The following is a 21,883-nucleotide window of genomic DNA, read 5'->3' on the forward strand; positions in this document are numbered from 1 at the left end:
TTTTTTTATTGAAATTAACCAAGTTAAAAATGTTGATCTTTTGAACTGTTTGGTATTTTCTTGAATTTGAAATAGCTCAGCTTTTGTACAATGGAAGTGTAGCAAATGTCCAAACTGTTTCCATGTCATCAAAACAGGAACAGGAAATAGTCAGGACCATTAGATGGGTTAGATTGATGTCTGTCTTTATGATTTTCTGTTATTTGCTGTGGTTTGTTCCATAATAAAAATCAATGCAGTAAACTGTGACTACGGGGAAACTTAACCCATCTAAGAATATGATAAGAATGAATTTTTCAAACAAATGAAGAGCATCTGCAAGGTGGGTTACATGAGGAAAACTCACTGTCAGCTTACTATCAGGCAGTATTTGAAAAATACTTTATTAACATGTTGTCTCATTCAGACATTCAACACACACCCCTCTCCTGTTTGTAAAGCGCCACCACAATTCATATTTTCATTCTACCACGTTTCAACATTACGAAGAGGCACTGTCCAGGAATTAGCCCAAGCCAGGAACATTCAATGTATCTGAATGTACCAGATAAAAGAAAGATCACCACATATGTCGCTTATGATGTTGGTAAGATCAATGCAGGGACCATTCAATGCACTCCAATACTGTGAGACAGATAGTTTTGTTTTATGACATGCATGACAGAAGCACACGCTGACTCAATCGGGGGCCTGACAGAATCATGGAAGAAGTTTAACGAGATAGGACAAGTGGAGTAAGTTGTGGTTTTGGTCACTAAGACAACTGGCTCTCCAGTTGGAATTTTCTTGTTCAAGTTCTCTATTAATATAATCATTTGGGGCATGTGTGTAAATGTAGTGTTTAAAGTTGCTGTTACAGTTTAGAGTCCAAATACAACAGCAGACGTTTCAGGTAAAAAAAAAAACACATCCTCTGGGTACATGTTGGCAAAATGTAATTTATCTTGGAGGAGCACCTTCTGATCAAACCTTTGACCGGCCACTAGAAACCGAAGGTTTTCAAAGAGTGTCCCTTTAGTGTTAAATGAAGACCTATTCTCCACTGTTAAAGCCCCCATTTCAACTTAGAGAAGCTTACAACCTTTTCATGATAACCGAGCAGTCATCAATATGTCAGTTGGACGTCGGGGTTATTTTTCCCTGAAAATGAACATGGCTGTAGACTGTGTTACACTGTGCACTTTTCCACAGAAAACCAAGAGTACAGTGATGTATACTGGATCTGAACCAGCCATGCAGAGTACAGACAGGAGCCTTGTTTGAGGGGAGGCAATGGTGACGTCTTTTTAGATGCAAATCTGTCAGTATAAGCGTGACAATGGACCACTGTCTCCAGTGCCAGTTTAAGCTATCACCATGAGGGAGATGGAGCAAGGTGCATCCCAAACCTATCAACTAAAAAGCTGTATATGCTGAATCAGTGTAAGAAGGCTTCGGGGGATTAATGCAGAGTGAACTGGGTCAAAATGTAGTTCTTTATGTCAGAAAAAAACATTTGGGGAAAAATCTCTTCCAACTCAGCACTTGGTGAACTAAAACTTTTTAGGGTTTAACTACATTTAATAGTGGTGCAAAGAGTAGATGAATCATGACTGAAGGAGACTGAGTAGTACATGCGGGTAAAAAAAACAACAAAAAACAATGTTCCAAACTATCAGAGCAAAACTAGAAAAAAACTTTTAAACGAGTGTGTGAGCTGAGAGCAAGACGTGTGCTACAAAACTTTTTCTCTGTAAACAATCATAACAAAGAGGCAGAGGCATGATATATTTGTAAAGTATGTGCACATATATATATATATATATATATATATATATATACACACACACACACAAACATACATACATTCATTCATATAGAAGGAAGGGATAGGTCCTTCACACATAAAGGCTGGTGTGCAGGTACAGGGAAAAACCTAACAGAAACTAAAGAGTGAGTAGCAGAAGGAATAAGAGTTTTTTTTATTTTAAAAAAGAAGAAAGAAGCTGTTTTGCTTTTAAACAGGTGTGTCAGTCTGTCATATTCTCCTGTGGCATATCTGCATCGGTGAAGTAAGTAAAGTCCTCGGAAGCCATTGATTCACTAAGTTTGCTCTGTGTTTATATGGGGAGTCCTCCCTTGGTTGCTAATTGGCAAACAAACTCCGCCCCCTCACAGTAGCTGGCAACCACCCCTCTTCTTGCGTTTGCGGACCTGCAGCGCTGCTCTGGTGGCCATCTCGAACACCTCCCGCACGCCGTCCTTGGTCTTGGCCGAGCATTCCAGGTAGCCAAAGGCACTTATGCGGTTGGCCATGTCTCTGCCCTCTTCGGACTTAACCGGCTCCTGAAAGTTAACGGGACAGACAGTGGGTCAAAATGACAATATGGATATTAAAAGACTGATTGGAAAAGAGAGATGACTGGTTCTTCTTTAAAACTTCATCAGAAACACGAGTTTGTCCTCGATCATAGACTAATAACAGCCAATGAGAGATAATCACATGTGCCAGGCTTTTACTACATAACAAGAAAAAAGAACAATGTAAAGAACAAAAGAACATGAATTGTGAAATAAGCACTATATATAGATTTATATAAAGAGAGACGGATTGATTTTGGGGTCATTTGTTGCCAGTAACACCAACCTGTTTCATCTTGGCCAGCTCTCTGCGTGTGTGTTCATCATTTCTAAGGTCCTTCTTGTTACCCACGAGAATGATGGGGACGTTGGGGCAAAAGTGTTTCACTTCTGGCGTCCATTTCTCAGGAATGTTCTCTACAAAATTTAAAACAATCAAATAAAAGTAAGTCTCAGTAAATCACTGACTTCTCTTCCTACAAGTAGGGAGAGGCCTCCATCATTCCCTTGTGACTGTATAGACAAACATTGTGGAGTTAATGACCCGTCCCTGAAACATGACCTGCTAGCCAAAAACTGTGCTGTGGAGAGGGACACGCCATGCTGTGGTAGAGAAGGAAAGCCATCTGTGGCGATGCCCAGGTCAAAACAGTGTGGGAGAGAGCATCGAGGAGCAAGTCTGGCTAAATAAGACATTTTCTTCAAAAACACTCCTCATCTAACATATTCAGTGTTTGCTGCTGGCAGAAATGCAGACATTTTTAGCGCCCACATTGCAACAGGAGTAAGGATGCAGCGATTTAAAATGATCCACAGAAAGAAACCTAACCCTAACTTCTTGATTATTCCTTCATCTGTCCTTAGCTCAGTAGCAGCCACGTGTGGTGTTACTTTCATTACTGACTCTAAAGGAAGGGTTGGTCATTTTCAAAAACACGCATGATTTTGAAAGTATTCCCTCAGTGCCTGTCTACAGCCGTCCCCTCCCCTCTGTGCTCCTTCAAAAGCCACGGCCCTCACTTATATGCACGAGCACGGTTGAGCAGACCTCAGCTCATTGCTTGCTTTGTGTAGAAACTACGTTGTCTCATTCAGCGGTAATTAAACACAAGATTTGATCATCAACATATGTAAAAAAAAACAACTTATACTGACTTTTTTACTACTCACAATAGCCAGTGACAAACTCACAGTATAAACTCAGTCATCAGTGACACGCTTTGAGTGTGGGCTACTGGGGGCAAGTGGTAGAGAATGTGCAGGGAGACAGTGAGGCATGATTGGTTCATCAAATTTGTACCTCAGGGCAGACATGTTTTTACAGGCTAAACACAGCTACAGATGACGGTTCCTTTTTCAGAGCACATTAATTATTCATTTCTCTCAGGACCTAAAGACAATTTCAACCAAAATCTTAGAAAGTGTATCTGGAGAAAATTACCAACCCTGCCTTTAACCAAGAAAAGGAAAGCATAATTTTTTTTTTCATGTCATCCTGATAACACGAGGATGACCTTGGGGTGGAAAATGTTGATATTTAAGTTGAGATCTTTGAAAAATTCCCTCCTCCATCAGAACAAAAAAAAAAACCATGATCTTATGTATGAAATAGTTGTGTATGATCACTGAAAACTTGCTAGCAGGTATTAGGAGGATCTGTATATGTGAACGCAAACAGTCACATTTTCGCTCAGACTTCACCCGGAGTTTCTCCTGCCAGAACCCTTGTATTTTATCCGCAGCAAGTCCGAGTGAGCTGATGTGAGAAGAATGTCCATGTCACGTCTTACCTCAGGAGACCCAGCTATGAGGACCATAGTGCATATGTGAAAACTGCTATACAAGGTCTTTTCTTTGTGTTCTTCTTTGTGACTAACCACACATTTGTCATGTTCACTGAGGTTTTTCTAATTGCTTAGAAACAACAAAACGGTTCTAAACTGAAGAAAAACAACCAGTTGCATTGACTCACTAGCACCACAACGAGGGTCAAAAAGTGCATTATCATAATGAGCTCACCGGGACTCAACAATATTATTTGGAGGTAGCTTCAGTTAAGTAGGAAAGCAATGTGAGTCCAGCCTTACCTAAACTGTCGGGGCTGTCTATGGAGAAACACATGAGGATGACGTCGGTGTCAGGGTAGGAGAGAGGCCTTAGTCTGTCATAATCTTCTTGACCTGCTGTATCCCACAACGCTAACTCCACCTAAAAGAAAAGGAGAACAAAAATAAAAGAAACATTTTAAAAATACGGTTGGATGTTCCCTCTTTATTGACAGCTGGATGAAAAGGTGGGAAGCGTACATCAGACAAATATGTGGAACAAAGAATAGTGTCAGAAAGAGGAAAAAAAAGATTTCGACAATGTTTTCCTTAAATATCAAGCTTAGAAAGTGACTCAGAAGAGGGTGTCATAGTCTCCCTTAAACCTCTGTACAGTAGCCTCAAACACATTACAATAACATCTGGAAAACTGCGCCTCAAACTCTGTAGAAATTGTTAGAATTGTCCCCCAGTATAGTAAACAAGCAATTTATCAGCACATTTCTGACATCTCCCTACACTCACATGCTGCCAAGGTGCTGCTTGCAGGGCATTTTCACCAGTACACAAACAGACAGTGCACTATACCTCATATTCTAACTGGGAACAGTCAGCAACACAACATAATGACAACTGGTGTCCAGCTCTGCTGCTTTTACCACTAGGTGTCTCTCAGGAGTCAGCCTGAACTCATCTGTTCAGTCTTCTTGTTCAGTGTTTGAAACCAAAACTAAATACTACAAAAAGTAAGAGGGGGGCATTATAATGTTTCTCAATGACAATGACCCCGTCAGTAATATTTCACTACAACATTAAACATTTGGACCACATTTAAGAGGCCTGCAGTACAGTTGACTTTGTATTACACCGCACAGGAAATAGGTAAAGGAAATGGGACATTAGTCATGATGTATGAAGAGGGGTTGGGGTGGGGGGAGAGTCAAACTGGCCAGGAAGGTGGCACTGACCCATTTCCTGTTGTTGTCTGGAGCTCTGCTGCTTAATTACAATGAAAAGACCAAAGGATTGGGTCAGCCACTTATCCCCATCAACACGTGATTCTCAACAACCAGGTCCAACAGGGTCATATTTGGAAACAGTTTAATGTGTCAAATAAACCGGTCTGATCTGAGAACGTTTTTTATCGACCTACATTCAAAATCCTCACTAAAGGATCCACTTGTGGGATTGAATATCTATCACACTAACAGGAGATAATATTGATAAGGATGCTTTTTGCCTATTACTCGCTCAAGAGGCGGCCTTTTGGCTTCCCACGAGTTTTGCCCTCACTGGAGGTTGTGCGACACGGTTGGAGGGGGGCACTACAACACATTTGAGATAAAGTATTATCAACAAAAGGCAATTACATATTTTGATTACAATTATGTAATTATAAATTCTGTTATCTATCATGTTCATGAATGATTGGATAACTGGACTTCTACAGGCCTTTAGCTGTTATGTATTTGAAAACATACAGTTTGGCAGATCATGGGTAAAGTCTTGAGTAAAGAAGTCCGGTTTGTTTGAAATTTACTGTCCATTTACTGTAGGACGAATGGAAGAGGAGAGGAGAACAGAAATAACGAGGACAAAAGACGTAAAAAAGTTGAGAGACAAATCTGAAAGTGAAATGGCACATTAAGACAAAATGTAACGTAACATGAAATTGGATACATCAGTGTTTTCAGAAAATATCAACACACTCCTACAGCTGAGGCAGGAAAACATAATCATGTGCTGCACTGATTCTTACGGACCTGTTCACCTTGCCTCATTTCACCAGCAGTGGAAATGTTTTGTTAAATGTGAGTAATGAAATTTAGTTTAGCTCATTTAAAGATGGCTACCGATTAAACAGTTTCTATGGACTCAGGGTAACTGTAGATTCCAACTCAATATTTGTTTAGCTGAAAAAAATTATAATAAAAAAAAAAAAAAAAAAAATTGTTCAAATGTTATATTTTGTTTCATATTATTGAATTGCTGTCTAATCCACAGAAAATGTATGGAAGCTGGGTGCTCACCCTGCGTTGAGGGGTTCCATTCTGCAATAAAAACCCACTCACTATAAATCATCCCTGCTCTGATCTCCTCAATGCGTGTTGCATGCTCTGCATTCTGCACTATAAGTTTGTGGTGTACATTAAGTAGTGTTCTCTAATGAGAAAAAGTCCTGCTGTCTTTTCAACGTCAGATATTTCCCCACTGTGAGTCTTTTCCATGGAAACTGTGAACAAGGCTCCTCCAGCCTGTGTGATGTAAAAGCCTTTGTCAAACACTGACCCCGTTGCAGCAGTGAATAGCATTATCATACACAAATGATAAGTGTTCTTCCTACTGGTCTTGTTTGCTTTTATACGTCATATGGAGGCATCAGTAGTGTGTTTTATAACCAGTTTAACCAGTAAAAAACTCACACGGTAAGTTTCAGTTTACAAATAAAATCAGCCCCATAGTTAAAAAAAAAAAACCTATGTAGAGAATTTAAAGGGGAATTCCTCCCAATTTGAAAAATTAAATTAAGGCCCCAAACCAAAATAAATAAAAGTACCTGTTTGCCGTCAACTTCAATGTCTGCGATGTAGTTCTCAAACACAGTGGGGACGTAGACCTCTGGGAACTGGTCCTTACTGAAGACGATGAGCAGACATGTCTTTCCACAGGCACCATCCCCAACTATCACCAACTTCTTTCTGATGGCAGCCATCTAAAGAATAAAAAAAAAAAAAACTTTGTTAGTCTTTTAATTAAGGGTTAAGATGCATGAGAATGAACAGTCAGTCAACTGGTAAGAAACAAGTCTCTTCAGAACAAGGAGGGAGTAGAAACAATGACACCAGAAATAGTCAGAGTGGGAACGAAGGGAAAAATGAGATGATGGAAGTGTGTTTTAGAACCGCACCCTCTTCCCTTTCCTGAACCGTGTCCTGTGTGTGAGGTGAAAAACAGAGTCGAGTTAAGGGTTCAGTGCTGGTCGAGGAAAAGGCAGCAGGGGGGAAAGGGAATGGGAGAGCTACAGTCTGCTGCTGCCTCTCCACAATCACATTTAAAAACAGGCCTTAATGCGTCACTTCTACATCCCTGTGGCAACGTTGACTACAGCTCCTTCTGTTTTTGTTGACACCTCTGTATTCTCCGCTATTTCTCTGAGCTGTATATCTGCGAGGTGAGAGTGTTAGTGACTGAATCATGCATTCTCATAGAAAATATACCGCCATACACACAAATACACAGGGATCAATAGCCATCTCCCACAAGCTGACAATAATAGAGGGAAGGCGGTATGTGATGAGACAAGGTACTGGCAGCCTACCAGCAGCTCAGATTTCACACATCTAAGACTACCTGCACCAAAACAAAGATCTACACCTCTGCTTTGACACAGAGTGCTGACAAATGATGGAAAAACACACCATCCTTAAATAAAGCACCTCTAATCAATAGTTGACCAAGACTTGCTCATATGACTGTGTGTACTTTTCTCTGAAGCATCACAATGTCTTTGAGCTCATTGTTTTGTTCTTATGTTCTTTGACTGTCTTCACCATGTAGATTAGTCCCATGTTCCGTCCTCTACACGCCCACATTCAACCATAAACGGTCAACGCAAAGCAGCGTGTGAATGAAAATGCATACAAACGAGGGGGCAGATCAAAGGTTTCTAGCGCTGGATCGCAGCGAAACACGGAAGTTTAGGCGAAGAAACGAAACTTTCTGACCCAGAAACGGAGGAGTTTGTGAATGAAGTAAAGGAAAAAAAAATGGACATATCGGTAGTTTACTGCAGAAAGAGGATCACAAACTTAACAAAAATCAGAGAATGACACCAAGTCGGTCCTGCATTCCACCCTGTCCTATGTGCCAAAACATACGCCGTTCATCATTACGCACGAGTATATCCGCAATGTTTACATGTTTACGGGACCGACACTGACTTCTTCATATTGTCAGAGTGCTCACGTCAGTCAGCAGTCTCCCTCACTCCATCATATCATCAATCAAACGTTTGATCAACGAACAAAAATGTTTGATTGTTGGCCACATTTTTTCGTGGGAAACTCTGTCTGCTCTGTGACTAATTATGAGGATAGACCTAATGATCGTGTCAGAGATGTCCCGACTTAATGTCCACACTTGAATTATTTACAGAATAAATACGTGCAGCTGATGAAGATGTGCTGAGTAACGAGAAGGCGAAATGTGTGAAGCCACCGCTGTGTCTCTGTGCGCCTTGACGCAGGTATCTTTATTCAAACTAAGAACCACACTTGATGATAAATGCACGATATTGAAAGATATTAATGAAAACTCGTTCCTCTATGGTTTTTGTATTAAGTCTAATTTTTAACTCTACATCAGTGATTACATTAGTGTACAAGTCCAGTCCTCTGAGGTCCGTCCTGGATAATGGTAAGACGGCGCTGATGCAATATGTATGTGGCGGACGTTTTTTCTTTTTCACATTTATATATTGTCATAATGAAAGTGACTTATTGAAAAAGGCTCACTGCATGCGCGATTATAGCCTAAATAAAACCATCGGTTTGAATGATTATGATGACGTGGATCTGTCAGTAAAGTTTGATATTTGGTGAAATAAATTGTGGAAGAGACATCAATATCTGCAGGCTTCAATTCACCACTTCGCCGTCTGTGTCGCAAATTTCCCATGCCTCCAAAATGTACGTACCTGAGTCAGAGTTCGCTTACCGGTGCGCACATTTTACCGTCAGCTTTGTTTTTAATAGATCACAGACTTTGCGTGGGAAAAGGCGTACGCCAGTTTCAGACCCCGTTTTGTGCGTACGCAACGGTAATAAATGAGACCCCTGCTCAGTAAACAGCCAGCGGACAGATAAACAGATGCACACTGGAGCACTCAGGAGTTTGAGAGTATATTTTTCCACCATTACTAAGTGGTGACCACAGAACAGAGCTTAAGACAGACCTACTTCTGTCAGGTGGCTGTAAACATGAGTCTAAATGTAGGACAATGTTGCTCTGAAACGGCTCGATGTGTAAACAGGCAACTGCTTGCCAACAAGTTTACCACATCAGCTTAAAAGGTGATGTTGTGTAGCTTGTTACAGCAGGTTTAAGGAGTCTGTTGACTTCAAACCAAAAAAAGCAAAACACCTGGGCAAATATTTATTTCCTCACAGTGAGGAAAGATCCACAACTTATTCAAATCCTCACAGAAATATTTACAAATATTTTTATTTGACAGGAACCTTGTGCAATGAGATGGTGAACAGAATTTTGCAGCACTTGTCTGTATAAACTGTAGGTGCCTGGTCAGAGGGGATTGGCTGGGATGGCCTAGTAAATACAAATTTATAGTAATAACTACAGCCATTTAATATAGTGCAGACAACATGATGGCTCCTCTGTGCAGAGTGGACAAAAACTATATATTCAATCACTGAAGAAAAACCCTCCTGGATACAAAACATTTTTTGGCTTTTTGGGAAAAATATAAAGAGCCCTAAAGAAAAACAAGATGAGGTTTTTGGATGTTCATAAATGAAAGGTGTAATTTTAAATAATTCCTTCACCAACTGTTACAAGAGCTACCATTTTCACCACAAGAATAAAACGGCAATTGTTCAAATTGCTTTTCTCTCCCACACATTAAATCAGGCCAGTGTTTGTCTCTGGAGAGAGCCACCTGTTCTCTGTGATAGCAGGCTGCTGCTACTCCATACATCATACTGTCACTGCCGGAGGGGAAGACAAACACACACACCAACACACACACACAAACAAGCTGCTGGCAAACCCAGAAAGCTTGACAAAATCGGTCTAGTCTTGCAGATCTTGTGCTGAGAAAGAATAATGCCGCTTATTGATGGCAACAGCTCTCACAACGTGCCGTCTGTGGCAGTAGCAGGACATGGCAGTTAGTGAGGATAATGGTCCCTTGCCTTTGCATTAATGTGTGTGCACACTGTGCCAATACAAAGGCAGGAACAGAGTCTTGAGAGTAATACATTCCCAAATGAGAGCTGTAACCATTCAATGTGGTGAAGTTACGACTCAACATTATAAAGTCAGCCAACACTGATGTATCCATTAAACATGGATGTGATATCCAAAAAAGAGAATGCCATAAAATTAACACAACCCATTATCTATTTTGGGACACATTCAACACAACTGTGATTTGGATTTCTTCAACCAAACAAAAAAATATATCTGCAAGAACTTTTCTCATCAATCTTTATTCAGTTCAATCCTTAATACCATTACAATTTGACTGTGGCTTTTCCCTCACTATATCGGACCGCAATCACCTTCCTTACTTCCTTCAATGCTTCCTGGTGAGACAAAAACTAGTGAAGGAGAAAACAATGAAAAACAGGAAAGACAACAAGATTTCACCTGGTTGACTTTCTTCCTTCAGGTGACTTCAAATATGCATTATTAGCACAAGGAGGAGGACAAACGGTCTCTCCCTTCTAGACTGCTCTAACAAACTAAGGTGAGATGATGCAGTAACATTGCATTAAATAAATCATGTACTCACTGTATTTTTCACAACAGCTATACTTGACCCTGATACTTTTGTGGAAACTTCCAGAGGACTACCGTTACTTAACAACTCTCCGAAGGCAAAAAGCCCTCAGCATACTGTGTCACACATATATTTTACACTTACAGCCAACTTTCCTAAAGAGGGAGGCCTAAGCCTCTAAAATTCTAGACAAGTCTAACAGAAACTCAGACTGCAGAGGAGGTGAAACTCTTTCTTTTTGGACAACTGAAACTCTTCATTGACCAACTTGTGACTTTCGGTTGTATTTGGGGGAAGCAACAATGAGAGTTAGGGTTTTGGAGAGGGGGGGGGCTGACTGTGGGAGTTTCCTTGAATAACAAATTGATATCAAACAATAATAAATAGGACATTTTCATCTGTGGCCTTCAACTGAGGCTGCATTAACCACATTGAAGCAAATTGAATGCATCAAAGAATCACATCCTGAAGTGCCTACAGCTATTCATTGTTTTGCCATTTGCTTTGGTGTTAAAGCACTCTGCTGTGTCATGTTCAATAATCAATAATTAAGTGTGCTCTGGATTATATTTTCTGGTAAGTAGGCCTCAGTCAGAGTAAGGGGAAAGTTATTCTAAAAGAATAATAACTTTATTAATGTGCTTATAAATAATAGAAATAAGGATAAGGATCTGTGTGGCGTAGCACTGAATAGAAAGAGCTGCAAGACAAAACTCCTGCATAAATCCCTGTGTTACAAATAAAGAGTGGGAACAAAATGATGCAGTGAATCCTTTGTACACCTGTTCTCATAAACAAATTGACCTAAAAGAGAAGAGTGGTATATTTGGGCAGGAGACTGTGCGTTTACACGTGTCTCTAGTTGTATGATCCTGTCTTGCATAATGTTTATCCCAATGTGGTGCAGCTGGGGACAAAGTTCTCATTCTTTGCACATGCAGCACAGTCACTGATTTCTGCCCCAGAAGTAACACATTAGCCAGCCCTGTTCACTGGAAAGGGTAGGAGAAAGATAATTAGCTAGTTCATTCTAGCAGAGGCAACGAGATACAAACTTTATCTTGCTTAAGTATGAGCCCAATGAAATAGGGTATACACAAGAAATTGTGAGCACCCCACTAGTAGTAAGACTACACAAGATCTAAAACTTTAAGTAAAAAATTCGGTCAGCATAAGCAGAATCACCGCTGGCCATTTTGGGAAATGCCCATGTTTTCACCTCATAAACAGTGAAAAACATTCCAGTAAATAAATTGCCTTTAACCTACGCTCCAAAACAACAGGTGGAGCTGGAGATGAGCGGTCATAATTTTTAAGTCAGATCTAATCAGGTTTGTATCTGATGTTAGATCTATCCAGAGGTGGGCACAGTTAATAAACACAATAAGCGGTTAACCATTAATCGGTTAACAAAGAGGTCGTTAACTTCAATATCAGTAAATCAGTTAATTCCATTAACTGATTTTAAAATCAATGTTAACCAGTCTTACTAATAAACAACTAAAACATCTGCTTTTTGCACTGTCAATAGATTGGAGTTCTGAAGACTCAGTATCTTAAAGTACTGTATGTTCCTGTATTAAAACTCTGAAGGTAATAGAAACTTTTTTCATCACCCTTCCCTGACAGCCACCTGTAGATGTTTTTTCTCATTATCACCGACACCTAAACAAATGCTGTTCTATGTATATTCAGTGTATCCCTCATGTAGCCTACTATGCTAGAAAGCTTGGATTCCTGTGATTCAGACCATAAAGTTGCATCCATGCATCGGTCAGACCACTAACAAACAAACATGTCTTTATAGCCGTTTTCACATATGCACTCCGGATAACATCTAGATATTTACAGGAGGACTTCTCCAAAGGACTTTCCCTGTCAGAGGGGAGGGGGCGCGGGGGAATTCCCGACGTAAGACATGATATTTAACAACGTGGAAGTAGTGGCCGAAGCAACAGAGTCCGCTACACAACGTTATAATGAGAATATTTGCCTTTATATCAATGCTATGTGTAATCCAATGGAATGACAACATTCACAAAAGAGAGGAGAACAACATACTGACGAACAGAAAACAGAATGCAGCTGTTTAATTACGTGCACGGAGATCGTAGTGGTCGCGTGCAGACACTTTAGCCGGTCACTATATAAACGTCATTCTCTTTCCATTGGCTCAAATTGAAAATCTCTGGAGTATATTCGGCCGCGTTCAGACATCAGCTCACTCGGATATTCTGCGGATAAAATACTAGGGGTCTGGCCAGAGAAACTCTGGGTGAAGTCCGCGCGAAGAATGCGGCTGTTTGCGTTCAAACATAGCCTAAAGTATGTGTGAAAAGGGTTTATGCTTCATTTTTCACACCATGTGAAGGTCTACTGTACTCTACTGGTCTTGCATTGTCAAGCGTCATCATGGTCCGAATCCAGTAAAAGACTGAATCCTAACATCCATAAAGATTCACAGATTGATTCAAAGGTCCAACTGTTTTCTCTACACTAGTTCATGACTTTCCAATTGACCCCACCAATCAAGACCTTCCATTCACTGTTCCTAGGCTACTATAGCCATGACAGCATTGGTAGAAACAGGACTTTCTTTCTCTCCCCTCTGTGGCTGCATCACACATGATGAAGATGTGTCAGCTGAATAAAGGGAAACCAACACGGTCGGCAGTCCCGGCTCTTCAGAGAGTCAGGAGCAAATATGGTCAGCTGACTGGAGTTGGCAAAAGTGCATTCAAGTTACAAAAATAATGTTTAGAGAAAACCTAATTCAACGGAAGTGAAATGTTTTGTTAATCATTTTTCAAATAAACGTCCACGTTAAAAAAATTAAAATTAAAATTAATGTTGATAATTAACGGTTGACGGATTGACTAACATCACAATACAGCTCAATACTTAAGAGTTCCAAACATGAGAAATCAACTGGCAACAACAGAGGACTTTTGAAAAGCCATAGTGCAATAACTTCTTTTGTTGCTTGAGTGCCAGATGACAAAAATCATCCTACTATTCTCCATTAAAACAGTAATACTGAAGAATATTGTCATCAGTAACAAACAAACAAACTGGATGTTTTCATGAAAGATATTTGCAACAAGCAAAAATCTTGGCAATACCGAGGGTTATGAATTTGTGACCTATGTTCAGAAATGTCTAAATTAATTGGGGCTACATAAAAATAAATATGTTTAGTAATAATCCAGGAGCTAATCAGTTTATTGCTACTGACAGATCAGGGAAGTTTAATCTCAAACCAAAACAACTAGAAATACTTCTCTCTTCACAGAATGCCAGATTACACCAAACAATAGATCACAACCTTCAAAATATAACCATATCCAGGTTCATCACCTAACTCATTATTAGAGCAAGAACTGCAAGATTCCTGAGCAAAACATTTGGACCTGCTTCAACTTAAACTTCAATGTAATGCTACATCTTCAGGTGTGAAGCTGCTATGTGACCATCTGAATACATGATATAGGCCCACATTCCTTGTGGATTACCCTGTAACATAACCAGCATACTTTTAGCCTTGTGATCATTGTGACTAAGGATCAAGCAGTTGCCACCATGATTACTTTGCATAGTTATAAAAATCCTGGCTGTTTTTTTTGTGACTGCAAATCTCCTTCAGGAAAACTCGCTCAATAATGCACATGAGGTGAGGACCTCTCAACGTCCCTGTAATACATAGGTTAAAGAAAACGTTGGTGCCTTTAGAGAAGCCAGGAAATGTGCTTGAGTGGCCAAGACAAGCCTGGACTTGGACACTGATGAAACTGTAGCGAGAATTCCCCTTTTGACCCAGTCTGACAGCCCAGCACAGAAAAAAAAAGAGAAACTTCCTGAATGTTGGTGTGCAGATTGTCAAAACTGCAGTCACTGCAAGTAGCGATTATGTATTGTACTGAGAGAAAAGGTCTTAACACATAGAACGTTGACTAAATAATTTATGTTAGGTAATCTGCCAGAAGAAAAGGACAGTTCATAAAACACCTTAACTTGGCAAAAGAAGCGGTCAGAAGTTACCGATGACAGAAAAAAGTAAATACAGAATTACCAGAAGACAAACAGGATTTCAGATGCTCTGTAAACCCGAACACGAGCACTAGCTAATCATCAATATGTCATGATATCAAATATGTACGATGAAAAGCAACAGAAGCAGCCCTGTAGCTCCACACTTGCAGTTGACGTCTAGAAAATAATTTTCAATTTTTAAGACAAATACAAACCCAACTGTTAGCAGTTCAAGTATTGACACACTGATTGTTCAAAGCAGCCAAATGCATTCCACATGATGATTAATAATGGGTCACTGGATGCTAACACACAAGCCTGTCTAACTGTGTGAAAAAATGTGGGAGGACGTAAGCTATGAGGAATGTCTCACCCACTTTCTACAGCCTGTCCCCTAAACACACAACACACCCCCCCCCCACCCTCTTGAAACCTTGACAGGATTATACAAACAGAGCTCACTCTTCTGTTACAATACAGAAAATGTGACAATGCTTGGGTATGGATATAGTCATTGAGATTCTGTGCACAATAGTTGCTGCTGCTGTTTAAACAAGAATCATTCTAATTCTAGTTCACAAACCATGATTTCAATTACTTTCAAGTTTCAGTATGTTTTGCAGACTACATTCAGAAAGTTCATAAGTGACAGACATGACTGCAGTGAAAGGCTTGAAGTGATTGTTGCTGTTGTCAAAAGAAACCATCTGAAACTAATGGAGTATTTCTCCTCAGCTATTTCAAAGCAAATGCCAGTCGTCTGTGTCCACATTGGCACTAAGTTTTGGACTATTTGACAAAATAACAAACAATCATGTAAGGCTAAAAAAGGGAAGTTTGGCAATGCAAAAGCGTGATGGCATATTGGTATAAAACATATTTTTATGACACTCTGACTGCATTGTCTAATGTATTGTTTTTGGTGTTGACGTTTTTGTTTTTACAGTTTTATACCAAGCCAACATGACTGCAATACATTTCCCACAAGTCTTTAAAAAAGCTGTGGAAAATCAAATTGTCCATCTCTTCTTCATACATCACACTCTTAGGTGTGCATTAACCGTGGGTTATGATTTCATTTTACAGTCCGGTATGTGAAATTATCAGTTATCAAATAATCAATATTTAGCTTTAATTTGATTGACATTTGCTAGACCAAACACTGTATTCATTAATCTAGTAATTGTCAGTGCCAATGCAGTTCATCAAAAGGTAAGAAAAATTGGGTGCCAGTAGCCTAGCGGTTAGTGCCTGCACCCCATGCACAGAGGCTATGGTCTTCCAAGCAGGTGGCCCAGGTTCGTCATTGCCTACTCTCCCTCTCTTTAAAATGTCTGACTCTAGACTAGAGACTGTCATATCCCTAAAATAATTGTATTCAAATAAAACATCTCATGAAGCGTCTTCCTGGGTGACAAAAGGCTTTCCATAGATTCATAAAGACATTGAATACTGTCGACTAGACATGTTAACAGCTATTCTGGTGTATTTTCAGTCCAGCCTTTTACTGGAAATCATTTCTGGAGAGACAGGTTATACTTTCTCATTGTAGAGCGATTGTTTACCAACACCAATACTAAACTCTGCGAAACCATTTTGCACATTGCAATTGTTGTTACTCTAAACTTGTTGTGTGCTGCTGCCCTCTTGGCCATGTCACTCTTCTTAAAGAGATCTTGACCTCAATGAGTCAACTACCTGGTTAAATAAAAAAAAACTTTACAGTATATTTTCTAAATTTTTAGGGTAGCTCTATTTAAGGTTAAGGATAATCCTTTGAGCTGTAAAATGGAAGGACTACCTAATACACGATACATCACACGCCACAAACTGGAAAATCTGATTAGGAGGTACGTGCAAAATAACGCAACATCAGATGCTTTCACTTTCACTCTTCCAAACATAACCCTTTTCCTGAGGCTGGATGGGAGAAATTATTGAAGTTGAACCTGAGGTAAAGTTTCAAGGTTGAATCAAACTTGGGAGCAGAAGCTGCTGCTCAGGATCCAGGCCATGGAAGCAGCTATAGTCAGAGATCAGCCCAAAATAGGACTGAGCCATTGAGACTCCCCCAGCCCAATTTATCACAGTGCTTACAGCTCAGAGCAGAGGCGAAAGAGAGAAATATCACACAGAATTATCCTTTCATCCACCCCTGAGCCTTCGCTTGTGGTAACAGACAACAGAAAGGTTGGACAGAGGGAGGGAAGCTATTAAGAAGAGGCGTGGTTGTTGAACTAGAAGGTGCGTTTCTAGTAGTACAAGCAACAAATAACAAATATGGAGTAATTCCAAACATAACAAAGTGTAATAAGTAAGGCTTTGATTAATAATCCATGAGAGCAATATTTAAAGATGAATGAATTAGACATAGCGCGGATGGGTAACATAGCTAATCAGGATGAATTAATGTTTTTTTTGAGTCTACAGAGGCTAAGGATTTTCACAAGATAATAAAGCGTGCATATTTACGGGCACACCGAGTTAGCAGGATTCCACTGTGCCCTGTTTCTGACTCACTCATCATTTAAGCTCTCCCTTTTTTTTCTACCCATCCTCCTTCAGGCAATTGCTCCCATTCTGTTCTCTCATCTTTTCCTTCGCTCTCTCTCTCTCTCTCTCTTCCTGTGTTGCAGTGTGATGTCACCACCAGAGAGCTAATGTTCCGTATCCTTGGGGTGCTGCATTCCTCCTTTCAGACACACACTGCACAAATAAAAGCCAAAGCTGACGCACTAACCCCTCCAACACCTCAGCGGTCTCTCTTATCCCTCCTGTCCATCTGTTTGGTATTCAATCCTTTCAAATCTCTAATTGAATCTCATTAGGCTTAGCCTTTAACAGCGACAAGAAACTTAAGGCTGAAATAACTACGATTCAAAGAGATCCAATTGGTTTTTGTTGGCCAAGAAGAAGACAGAAACACCTTAGTCTGAATTGGCAAACTAATCAATGTTCACAGCCTTAAAAATGAGAGGATTCATTTCATTAATAATATTCATCACACATTCAATGACACGATCAAGCCAACTTCACTCAAATACTTAAGGTCCTGATTCAGAATGTATCAGCTGCTCAAATCCATTGAAAAACTACAAAAGAGAAGTGATGACACCAGTTTGAGTTATAATGGCACTCACTCTTAACAAACTGATGTTTTATGCTAAGAAAGAGCTGTATCTGACATAGAAGCAGCTTATCAGAAGACACCCCTGTGGGCTTTGCTGCTAATGTGAATCAGTGGAAATGTTTAGCTTTCTAAATTGTCCTTTTTTGGGAGTTCCTGATAATGCAGGCAGCAAGATCCAAACAGGAAACTCCCCCAGAGATGAACTCTTCTTCCCAGAGTTTCTTCTCGTCTGCACGCTGTCTGTGCCCGATGCACCCCACAGCCGACACAATTTGCCATGCTTACATGTTTGTTGGTCACTGTCAGATTACCCCAGTGACAAGTTTCACCTCAGCCCTTTCCTGTGATACAAGGTGAAAATGAGATGAAGTTGGTTTTGTTTTCAGTATGACACTGGTCTCCTTGGAAATCACATTTCACAGAAATGAGTCCAGACTAATCTGAGATAGGATATGGCATTGTGTTCGACCACCTTAGATTCCTAATACGAGTATGAGCTGATTGGGAAAAAAAACACAAAACTATCTTCCTGCCCATGCACCACTTCGTAAACATTTTTCAATGGAAAACAGCATATTTTCTATGTTCTCCATCTCTGAAGTTTGGCACTAATAAAATGTAAAACACTCATAGTGCTCGAAAGCACAACAAAGAGAAGACAACAAGTTGTTTAGCTTCGGGTTGATTGGCCTCTGGCGATCGTGGCCTGTATGGGAGCATTTGATTCACAATAGTTTTACATCAAGGCTTTTATACTGACCTACTGCTATTCAATGGTCCTCTGAGGTGACCTTAATACGCCAAGAATGAATGATTGGGGGGGGGGTGGGGGCATGCTAGGGATGCAAGATACAACCGCTTTCCATTTAGGTCATTTTTCAAGAATTAACTCAATTACACTTTTTCAATTAAATATAGTGTGAGGATTTTCTGGTCTGAATATATTAGGGTTTGGACTGATCAAACAAAACATCCCATTTTGCATAGTGACAAGCACGTTTCAGTACTTCATGTTCTTTCTATATACTGGATGAGAAATTGCAACAACAAAAAACCATCGACTGCAGCCCACTGTTGCTTTGACCTGATTCGTTATCATACTTATATTATGGCTGAATTTGTTTTACTATTCCTGCAGCCCTGTTCCATCACTGACACAGGTGCTGTAAACATATCTTCAGTTTGGGCTACATGTTCACACAACCTTGCAAAACATTTAATTTGTCTTTTTTTTTATTCAACAGGTTCTAGTTGTCTCCCCCCCCCCCCCCCCCAAGGATTCTTCTGTGCATGGGCCCCTTTAATCATCTCTGCATACTGCTCTGAATTTAGATTACCACAATATATCACGTACCCCAAATCATTATCATCAACACTTCTACAAGTCTAAAGCAGCTCACTTTGAACAGAGCATTTCTTGATTGCATCACTTGGCGAGAAGTCAGTGAACAACAACCATGGACATCATGACTTCTGCTCTCATATGAAGATAGTCTAGATTGGGATTTGAATAACATTTCGTTTCACTGCACTGGCGCTGCTTTGTGTGCGTGTGTGTGTGTGTGCGTGCGTGTGTGTGTATCACTTCTACTTCTGACCACTACCTGTAAACAGCTTGGTCAGCAGTCAGCTGTTCAGCTACAATGACGTCATACTATCTCCTGTAGTAGCCACACAAACATTTGACGTGCCTTCTGCCCACACAAAGGCTCTGAAGGTGTAAGAAACCCTAACAGGAATGCTTTTTAGTGCCGGCCCTGTGTGTATGTGTTTAACGAGTGTGTGAGACGATGTAGAAAACACAAATATTGTAGCGTAGCCCTCTTGATGCACGACACACTTCTGCAGGGTTCCCTTGGTTCCCAGCGCAATTTTTTTGGCTTGTTTGTTTGTTTGTTTGTTACGGGAACAAGCCGAGACACAGGGAACAAGCCTGTGAGAGATATGAGGGTTTGTGCTACAGTAGCAGAGCAGCACAACAAGGGTGTGGTGACTCGGAGAGGAATTTCCTCGGGACGGGCACATTTTTCCAACTGCTTTTCACCAAACAGGCGAGAAGAAATGACTTTATAAAGCACAAAGGAAAACCACAGTGACACTCACTCGGTAGTATATTTTACATGTTCAGATATACACTTTTGCCATCAAATTATTCTTGTTCACACGAAACACACCCGATACCATTTACTAAAAGAGGTTTTAAACGAGAAAGAGGTCTTAAAAGTTTTAGACAGCGAGAAAATATCTGCTTGTTCCACCTCCACAGCTGAAGTTTATATAATTAAATTACGCAATGAAGTAGCCAATAAAAATGGGAATATAGAAAAGGGCTTGGTAAGATATGACCCATATCTTCGACGCGGAATTGCTGGAGAGAGAATAAACGGGAGTGTCCACTGTTTTAAGATGCTTTACTTCCACAGTTTCATCGACCAAAAAATGTCGACAATCTAATGGCATTACGCCGGAAAAAGAAAACTTCGAAACAAGTAACAGGTTTTTGATTCACCGAGGTGCTGCTGGTTTCTCAGCTCGTTTGAATACTTCTCCTTCGAACTTCAGGCTCGCTATTTCTTACTAAATCAGCTCTTCAGACGGTTTATAAATTAAACGAAACAAAACGAGAAGAACAATTTGTTCTCTTACCCTTCCCACAGTGTGCTTTCAGATACCAAAGTCCTCCGTGTTCCCCTGCCGCTGTCGCTCGACCCTTAAAGCGGCTGTAATCAGAGTAAAGGAGCTGGTTGAAGCGGCCAAACTGGTAGGCCTACTCACAAGACCCTCCCTAATGCTGCGTTCAAGGTCTGCATGGACACTTTTCTAAGTCGTTTAACTCAGAAGAAAAACAGTAGTTGAGCCTGCAAAAAAAAAAAAGTTTATTTCAAATGTCATACACTTGATCAGAGAAACCAACATGCATGTCCAACTATTACTAAAGGGAGTATCAAATAGCTATTAACAAGTAAAACATCGGTCACAAATAGCCTTGGTGTTGCTTGAAAAAAAAAAACAACTATCCAGTGTGGATTTTTCCCTGTACATTAGTACACAAATAACTTATGTGAACTCTTGTTGTAACCATGATAATAAAAAAAAATACTTAAACGTGAACTCCAAAAAAAAAATCTATTTTTGCTGTGTTGTCATTGATTAAGACTTAAGACCTACATTTAAGACTTGGAGTTAACTCTCAATGCCAATTTTTCTATAGAACACGTCAAGCCAGATCACAATGAATGTGTAGTTTCCTTTCGCAAATGTATTCTAACATTTACATAAAATGTGTCATAGGACTACTACATTTTCTAAAAAGGGAACCACATTTTTCCATTGGAGCACTATTTAAAAAAAAAAATCCAGACTGCCCTTGAATGCATCACTGTGGTCTTCAGTTTGAGATTTCTGCGGCTGCATCCTATTGGCTGAAACAATTAAACCGTTACAAGGTCGCTGCCCCTTTACAGTTAGACATTTAAACACTCAATTGTTATCTCAAATTATATTTCTTAAGACATTCTTATTCTTATTATTCTTATTATTCTTATTCTTATTCTTATTCTTATTATTTAGCCTAAGAGCTTTTCTCCCACAGTGCAACAGGAAATGACATTACAGGGATTTGAACTTTTGAACATGCCATCAGTATGTCTTTAAATTCATTCATCCTGAAGTGCAGATCTGTACAAACCACACAGTAGCTACAGTAACAGTTATAAACCCACAGTTATTATTTGTAAGCACTAATGATGCTTAAACACAATTATTTACAGTCAAATCCGGAGGTTTAATTGTATCCAACGAAAAACACTTATTGCCAAA

General features: G+C 39.9%; 1 protein-coding gene across 1 annotated transcript; it reads right to left on the reverse strand.

Moving 5' to 3' along the window:
• Positions 1–364: 364 nt before the first annotated feature.
• LOC109984918 (rho-related GTP-binding protein RhoA-D) lies at positions 365–20,866 on the reverse strand. The gene is made up of 5 exons (XM_020635093.3): positions 20,711–20,866; positions 6,943–7,098; positions 4,428–4,548; positions 2,627–2,757; positions 365–2,325 (listed from the first exon to the last, which is right to left on the reverse strand). Exons 2-5 carry the CDS (start codon positions 7,096–7,098, stop codon positions 2,152–2,154), a joined length of 582 nt encoding a protein of 193 aa, XP_020490749.1. The 5' UTR covers positions 20,711–20,866; the 3' UTR covers positions 365–2,151.
• Between the last annotated feature and the right edge of the window lie 1,017 nt (positions 20,867–21,883).

The sequence above is a fragment of the Labrus bergylta genome, chromosome 12 (genome assembly GCF_963930695.1).
Source record: "Labrus bergylta chromosome 12, fLabBer1.1, whole genome shotgun sequence".
Lineage (NCBI taxonomy): Eukaryota > Metazoa > Chordata > Actinopteri > Labriformes > Labridae > Labrus > Labrus bergylta.

Bases quoted from the DNA above. Each gene is read 5' to 3' on its own strand.
- LOC109984918 (XM_020635093.3), bottom strand. From the start codon at position 7,098: ATGGCTGCCATCAGAAAGAAGTTGGTGATAGTTGGGGATGGTGCCTGT. The intron at 4,549-6,942 runs GTACTTTTATTT...CTTTTCTTTTAG, and splicing joins TTGAAGTTGACGGCAAACAG to GTGGAGTTAGCGTTGTGGGA. The intron at 2,326-2,626 runs GTTGGTGTTACT...GTTAACTTTCAG, and splicing joins AGCTGGCCAAGATGAAACAG to GAGCCGGTTAAGTCCGAAGA.